The following is an 8260-nucleotide window of genomic DNA, read 5'->3' on the forward strand; positions in this document are numbered from 1 at the left end:
ACAGAAAGGCCCCGGGGAGAAACAAGGACCCAGAGATGCTTAGAAAAAAGCTAAGACAGAGCCCAGAGACATTTTTGAGAAAGTCATGGAAACCAGAAGGTAAACCTTGAAGAGGACTAGCCGACTCCGGCCATGTGCCTTCCCATGTGACAGAGGAACCCAGATGCCACCGGCCTTTCCTCAGAGAAGGCCCAGTCCTGCTGATGCCTTAATGGGGACATTTTCATGGCCTTAGAACTGAAAAGTTGTGAACTAGTAAACCGTCATTGTAAAAGCCAATCCATTTCTGGTATATTGCATTAGCAAACCCAAACAATCTCTTAGTAAGAACTCGAGAGCCTGCCTCATGTAAATTAAGAGCATTTCTTGCATGTGCACCAGTAGTTATGGATGGAGTCTTCAGGTGTCTGCTACCAACTTTCAAAGAGGACAGCAAAAAATTAGAAACAAAAGCAAACACTGAGAGCAAAACTGCAAACTTTAAAATGGAAAATAATTAATTCTAGATGGCTCCATGTGGATTTTTAAAATTTTTCTACAAGTTCAAGTTTTCAAAATAAAACAATAGTGGTGAAAACCAATAGCATCTCTGTGCCTCGGTTTCCTCATGTGGAAAATGGAAGTAATGACTGCTCCTGCCTCGTGAGCTGTGGGATTACTCTTGAGGATTAAATAAGTTAATATTTGTAAAGGGTTCAGAACAGTGCCAGGCATGCAAGAATATTATTACTATTGTCCTTGGTTTTGTTTCCTTGGCATAAATGCTTGGGGATTTGGTTAAGAGTTCTCTGCACCTTCTGTCTTCAACCTGCAGGGAGTGAAATAAATGGGGTGCTCCAGTTATGTACCCCTGCATAACAAACCACCCCCAATTTAGTGGTCCAAAGTAACCAATCAGTATAAGGTTCATGGAATCTGTGGATCAAAATTCCGTTGAGGGTACACTTCAAACCCACGTGCTATTAAATGCAGGAGCTAGGTGCTGAATTAACGAAGGTAGCTTCAAAAGCCCACCTCGTCGGCAGGCTGAAGATCTAAGGGCGGACTCAAAGAGGGTGATGGGCCTTTGAAAATGACTAAGCACAAACAATAAACCTCATTAAAAAAAAAAAAAATTTCCATTGGGGTTCAGTGAGGATGGTTTGTTTCTGCTCCTCCACCTCTGACATCAAGACCCCAACAGCTGGAGGCTGGAATCACCCAGTCTCCCAGGGCTGCTACCAGTTTGGTGGTTTAAACCAGCAAGAACTTATTGTCTCAGAGCCCTGGGGGCTGGAGGTCTGAAATCCAGGTGCAGCAGGGCCAGGTGCCCTCTGAAACCTGTGGAAGCCTTTGACGCCTCTCCTGGCCCCTGCAGTTCGCCAGCCACCCTTGGTGTCCCTGGACTGAGGACGGACACAGCCAGCACTCAGCTGCCTCCGCCTTCACATGGCCTTCTCCGGGGCTCTCCTCTCCGTATGAGGACACGAGTCATGTTGGATTAAATGCCCACCTACTCCAGAATGACTCCACTTTAACCTAATTCCATCTGCACTGACCCTATGCCCAAATCAGGTCACATTCGCAGGTACCAGGGTCAGGGGGCCAACATTTCTTTTTGGAGCACACAGTTCAACCCCTTCACTCTCAGGCCGGGGCCTGGGGCTGGAGTGACCCCAAGGCTGACCTCTGGGGGAGCCACTGACTGGCACTCTCACACGTGGCAGGGTTCCCAGGAGCGTGCCAAGAGGTACCCCCCACCCCCACCCCAGAGGACAAGTGCTCCCAGGCCCAGGGGGAGCTGACGTCACCTTGGATGTCCTGCAGTGCCACCCCTGCCGTACACTGGTGGCAGCAACCCCAAGACCCGCACCACCACCGATTCCAGGGAGGGGCCTAGTCTGAACAACGACTTTGGGGCCATGGTAAAACAGGCAAAGAGTTTGGGGGGTCTGGTCTCGTTTAAATTAACCTCACCGCTGCACCTGCCACCCTCATCTGCAAACCCTCAGCATCTTGTCAAGCACAAGGCACCCGGCGCTGCCAGCGGGGCTCAGCAAGTGCGTGTTAATTCCCGGGACTGGGAGCCAGAGGGAGATGGCTCCGGGGCAAACAGCACACACTCAGACTCCAGTAAATTTTGTCACACTGCTCCAGTGTTTATTGGTTTACTGAATTGTGAACTGTTGCTGTAACCTGAGACACTCACCCACTCAGTCACCCTGACCCTTCCCTGGGGAAGGGGCCTGAGGACCTGCTCCCCGGCATGCTCCAGAGGGCAGAAAACTCGGGTTGGGGGGCAGTACTGGGAGACTTGGGAATTCCAGAAGACATGGTGAAAGTAGGGGGCAGAATGGCAGCAGGTGTGAAAAACTAGATTTCCAGGGGACACACACATATCCACACACACAGGCAAAACCCAGGGTGTCGGCCTCGGCCCCACCCAGCAGCCGCAGGGACATCAGGGAAGGACCAGGATCCGTGAGACATTTCAGTCCTTCCCCTCATGAAGCGTCTGCCGAGGGCGGCTGGGCCAAGGCCCGAGCTGTGGAGAGAGGAGGTGGTCAGGAGGTCCAGACTGCAGGGACAAGCTCTAGACTGGGGGTACATGACAAAGGAGGAAAGGGGGGGAAGGAGGGAAACACAGACCCAGAGAGAAAGTGAGGCCCACAGAAAAACAGGAAGCCTGTGAGGGAAAGAAACTGCAGCCAAACAAGGCGAGCTGGGCCAAGACCTAATTCTCAGTAGTTTGTTGTGGGACATTCTGCTGACAAATCATTGTGGGCCTGGTCTAAACTGGACAAGCTGCTGGGCGGCCACCAGCAGACCCTCCAGCCGGCCAGATGCCTGCGTCCCACCACTAAACTCCGAGATTTCCCAAGAATCCATCGGCAACTGAAATAGTTTCCTTCGGCCTCTCCCAAGTGGCCCCTCAAGCCCCGAGTGCCCCCATGGGCTCCCTGCCGGTCAGCAACTGACTAGTTCGCCACGGGGACTGTTCATTTTGTGTGTCAACCTGGCTAGACTTTGGCATCCAGCTGTTTGGTCAAACACTGGCCTAACTGTGACCATGGAGGTATTTCATAAATGGGATCAAATGGGATTAGCTCTACAACCAGTCGGCTTCAAGGAGCTGCCCTCAGCAACGGCGGGGGCCTTGGCCCAGGGGTTGGAGGTCTTCCAAAGCCAGAGCTGAGGGTTTCCAGGAGGAAAAGGGATTCCACCTGGAGACTACAGCCTCTACTCCTCCTGGACTCAAGACTTCAATCTAAATCCTGCCAGAATTTCCAGCCTCCAAACTCCCCCCATAGAATCTGGACTCGTCAGCCACCATAAATCACGTGAGCTAATCCCTGAATATATCTATGTGCACCTATATAGCCTGTTGGTTGTTCTTCCAGAGAGCCCTGATACGCTCAGGAAACGTGCAAAGAATCTTTCCAAGCCATCTGCAATTTTTCTCCCCCTCTGCTTTCTCTTACCTAAATCCTATTTTGCATTGTTGGTGAAATCATCTGTTGAATGGCCTCTCTGGAATCTGAGTAAATCTCAGGCTGAGTTAACTAGATGACTCTGAGTCACAGACAGTTTGGTTCTGGCACCGAGAGGGTGTTTATCCAAGGGACGGGCACCACTTTTTTCTTCAAGAATGCAAAACCCACTTCTGGTGGCACACTCCTGCCCACCCCCAGCCCAGCGCCCTCATGGCAGCTGCCTGCAATTTATTCAGCTCATGTAGCTTTAAAATTATGCCCCCACCCCACCTTTTTTTTTTTTTTTTTTTTTAATTTTGGGAGTCATTTCATTTCAGATCTGCACAGGAGGCAGAACGTTATTTGTAGTTTTCCATTGCATTCTTTCAAATTGTCATGCTCAATTCACATCAAGTGCAACCTCACTGTGCTCACAGAACTCTGGGAAACAGAATTTGAATTTAAGGTATCTGAGAACCAGTTTTCTGGTGCAAAGCATGCTGGGGCAGGGACTTGGGACATTCAGTTCTGGACCCTGTGGGATAAGAATAGTTTCTAAGTTTAGAGGGTGATAAAGTGGTTCCAGGTGCTCAAGTGGCAGGATCCAAAACTAGGTTCTGGACTCGGCTGGAAACTGGTGCTCAGTTCTAGAGCAGGTTGGGTTTGGAGCTCGCCTGGAATATACGGGCTTGAAAACTGCAAATCAGGTTCAGAGCATGCTGGAAAGCAGTTCTAGGTTCCAGAAAGTAACTGCTTTTTGTTCTAGAATGCAACAGGTTGGAAACTAGTACTTGAGAGCTCAAAACACATTAAAAACTAGCAGTCAAACCTGGCATTTTGAGCTGGTTCTCACTTTCAAGTGCTAGGTTGGGAGCTGGTTTTCCATTAGATTCCAGACTGTATGAGCTGCTGGGAGTAGGTTCTGGGTTATTTTTGGAGCAGCCAATCAACTTTAAGGCTACATTGTTTCTGGAGCATTCTTGGCCTGACTCAGTCCTAGAGGGGGTTGCTCTGGAGCTGAAGTCAGCTCCAGAACATTGCTGGAACCGTTCTCAGGTTCAGAGGTGGTGACAGAGAATTGTCTAGCTGAGGAAGCACGGGCATGGGAATTGTCTCCAAGCACACGGGGACCCTGGAATGACACTCAGTTACATGGACTGCCAGGCTGGGAACTGTTTCCTGGCGATGGGACAAAGACCCAGAATTCCAGATTCCAAACTGTAGGGTGTCTTCCGCACTTTCATTCCCAAACCAGAGCAGCCGTTTTAGGGCAGCCCTCTGACTCCATCCCAATCTCTGGCCTCGTCTGGTGCCACCCCAGATCTAACTTCTATCCTTTCTGCTCCTGGGGACACCCCCTCTCCACCGAGCCAGAGGATGACAACCCTCCCCCATCGTCTCATTTGGGCCCCCTCACCTCTGTCTTCGGGGCCCTCTACCCCTGAGCCAAGGCAGCTTTGATGGCAGCTACCAGCCTCAGAAACTTGCTCTCCGTGTCCACAAAGCCATCGCCTTTCTGGGATGAGGTTGGGGAAGAGAAGGGGTGAGCTGGGGCCAGTACACCAACCTCAGCCCCACCCCACGACAGCCCAATAAAGAGACAGGACAGACAGACATACCTTCTTGGAGTGAACCAACTTCCCAGCCACCATCACTTCAAAGAACCCGGTGGTCTGGGGGGTCCCCTCGCCACTCTGAGGAGAGGGAGAGATGTTGGGGCTAAGAACCAAGGGGTCCACTTGAGGACCCCCCCCCGGGAATGGAGAATAAGGGTGGAGGGCTGTGCTGACCTCAACCACCCCCATCCCCAGGACTCACGATGTCTAGGCATCCGGGGAACTCATCTTCTAACTTCTTCTTGAGCTGAACATACTGAAAAGGGGGTTCAAGATGACACAGGAGTCACGCCAGCCACCACCACCCCACTTCAAGGATGTCTCTCAGCTGCCAAGCCTCTACTTACCTTGGGCTTGTAGCCTCAAGCGCCACTGGTCAGGGCAGAGTCCAAGGGGGGGGGGGTTGAGAGGGGACAGGTGGGGACAGGCAGGGATCCAGGGAGGGGAAGGAGGAGACAGTGAGAAGTGAGGGGAGACGGAGGGGAACAAGAGAGGGTGGCAGGGAGATGAAGAGGGACACAGACAAAGCAGAGAACAGGACAGATCCCCTCAACAGAGGAGAAGACAGACAGACACCAGATACACCCGCAGAGAACAGTGCAGAGACGGGAGAACATCGGGAGGCAGGGACCCAGGACGGAGGTGGACAACCCCACGGAGAAACAGAGGAAAACCAACAGAGCAAGGGACCCGAGGCAGAATGGAAGACAGAAAAAGGGGGGGACATGGAGGAAGAGTCAAGAGGGAAGGAAAAGGGAAACAGATTAGGACACGCACTTAATGAATAACAGCCCCCCATCTACCACCTCAGCCCCTTCACCCCAACCCAGGGGCCAATGAGGGATCTTAGGAAAACTCGGTTACTCCTGGATCCTAAATTCCTTCCTAGTCCTGAGGATGAAAATCAAACGCTTCCCCAATCTCCACAGCAGGCAATTTCTGAGCTGGAATCTGGTGCACTGGCCCAGAGGTGGGGGTGGGGACCTCAAAATGTCACTCCAGCCTCTGCTTTGTGGGGTGGGCAGGAACATTTCTGAAGCTGCGACACATGAGTCAAAAGCCAGGCTGCCCCTGATGGCCATTATAAAGATTATTACAGCCACGAGACCCCGGTTCCAGTGCCCCCGTAACTGGCCGTCGGGACTGCAAGATCCCGACCTGCCCCCCAGCCCCACTGGTTCCTTGCCTACTGCAACAGGGAACTAAAATTCCCCTCCTCCACGGGGTTTCGGGAGGAGAAATTCATTGGACACACTTATTAAGCGCCTAGTGTATGCCCAGCTTTGTACTAGGTTATCAACCCAATCAACAAAAGATAAAGAAAATCCCCTGTCCTTCTGGAGCTTTCACTTTGGCGTGGATATCAGTTCACCTCCCTCTTCCTATAATGTGGAAACTGAGGCAGAAGAGGGCTGGGGTTGGCTGCGTAGAGCACCCTCCAGGCATAAAAAAGGCCGTACCGCATTCATTCAAACCCTTTCCAGCCACACCCAGGAACATTCTCGACTCTCGCGGTCCCCACCCTCCATAATTGAGGAGGGGGAGGGGGAACCTAAGGGTAGGCGGAGGCTCCTCCCCTCGCACAAAATTCACCCCCAAGATGAGCTCCGGGGTCAGGCCTTGCTTGGTCGCCGGGGGAAACATGCGCGCGTCTGGGATTTCTAGAGCGTCACAAACGGAGGCGGGAATCCCAAAGCCCCCCATATTTTCGCCCCCTCCTCACGCCCACCCTTCCCGGCGGGAATCCCTGTCCCAGGGGACCTCCGTGGGTCCAGCCCCCGCCACCAGCTCCGAGGGGACGCAGGCTGCCGTTCCGGACGGGGGTGGGGGAAGGTGGCCGCCGCGCTTACCAGTAAACCACCCGGACCGCGAGCGCCATGATTGGGGATCGCAACATCCGACGCACGGCGGACACAGCGACCCACACCCCGCGCAGCTCCGCGCTCCGCCAGCCGCCCGGGATCTGCGCGTGCGCACAGAGAGCGGCAACTCGGCACGCCCCGGCGCCCACCAACGCGCCCTCGAGGGGGGCCGTGGAGAAGCCAGAGGCCCCGAAACTGAGACGCGGGGGTCTGCGGCCTGCAACCCTGAGCTCCCCACACAGATTCAGTTTCTCTACACCTGTTGGATCCGGGAGCGACTCGACAACGGGGTCCCCGGGAGAAGCCCCATGCGCGTCCCCGCCTAGGTCCCCCCGCCCCTGGCCTTAGTGGTACGGCCTAGCGGGGCTGTGGTTAAGGTCGCAGGCGATTGGCTGGAAACGGAATTGTAAATGAGGGTCATTGATCGACCGCCCCGCCTAGGGTGCGGGAAACCGCTGACGGACGGGGGGAAGGGGGAGTTGGGGGTTGGTTGGCGGGATACGCGGGTGCTTCTCCTCTCTGAGCCTCAATTTCCCCGTCTGGAAAATGGGTGTAATCGCTTCCAGTCACTGTCCATTCATGTAAAAAATATGTACTGAGGACCCACTTGCAATGCTAGGTTCCGGGGTACTGTAGCAGAGAAATTAGGATTTAGAGGATAATTATGATTACTGAATCATTTTATAGATATTCCCTTTTACTTTCTGGTATTTTGGAATAGACAGAGGGAAATACCTGAAATCTAGCTGCCTTGATCTCTGATAATGATTATATAGCCTTTATCTTGTGCCCTTGGGGTTGTAAAAACCCTGTGACTGACCCTTATTTGTACCCCTTTTATCTGGTTTTTCAACTTTAGAGTCTTATGATCACTAAAGACGACTCCTAATGTTTATTAATGAAGGGCCTTGATTCAGCCCAGAACTAACCCATCCCAGTTCCTAAGTTATCTTGATAAACTAAGCTGTATCTGACAAAAATGGCACTGCCTGACATGCACAGTAGCTTAAACCTTAACCTATAAGTGACCTATACCTTATTATAATGCTAAAAATCATGCCCATCATATTAAGGCCACCATTTTCTTACATATGTTCTGTGACTAAGCATGCAGTCAGTCTGTGCATGCTCAATAATTAGATCGCCTCTAATTACATCATCTAGAGCCATGGCTCTCTTTATCCGAAAGCCTACCCATCTTTTTTTTTTTTAATACATTTTTTTATTGTGAAGTTCAACCTGTATACAGAACAGTGATAACTTTCAAAGTACAATTTAACAAGTAGTTAGAGAGCAAATTTCAAAGAATGTTATGGGTTACAGTTCTGCC

At 52.0% G+C, this 8260-nt stretch overlaps 1 protein-coding gene across 2 annotated transcripts; it reads right to left on the reverse strand.

The window, feature by feature from the left end:
• Positions 1 to 2113: 2113 nt before the first annotated feature.
• On the reverse strand, positions 2114 to 7052 carry SELENOW (selenoprotein W). Of its 2 annotated transcripts, XM_037820358.1 has the most exons (6): positions 6919 to 7050; positions 5416 to 5440; positions 5271 to 5324; positions 5072 to 5146; positions 4870 to 4968; positions 2114 to 2524 (listed from the first exon to the last, which is right to left on the reverse strand). In XM_037820358.1, exons 1-5 carry the CDS (start codon positions 6963 to 6965, stop codon positions 4888 to 4890), a joined length of 282 nt encoding a protein of 93 aa, XP_037676286.1. In that variant the 5' UTR covers positions 6966 to 7050; the 3' UTR covers positions 2114 to 2524; positions 4870 to 4887. The 2 variants fall into 2 exon arrangements, with proteins under 2 accessions (XP_037676286.1, XP_037676287.1); XM_037820359.1 differs by lacking the exon at positions 4870 to 4968 and having other exon boundaries at positions 6919 to 7052.
• Between the last annotated feature and the right edge of the window lie 1208 nt (positions 7053 to 8260).

The sequence above is a fragment of the Choloepus didactylus genome, chromosome 27 (genome assembly GCF_015220235.1).
Source record: "Choloepus didactylus isolate mChoDid1 chromosome 27, mChoDid1.pri, whole genome shotgun sequence".
NCBI lineage: Eukaryota > Metazoa > Chordata > Mammalia > Pilosa > Megalonychidae > Choloepus > Choloepus didactylus.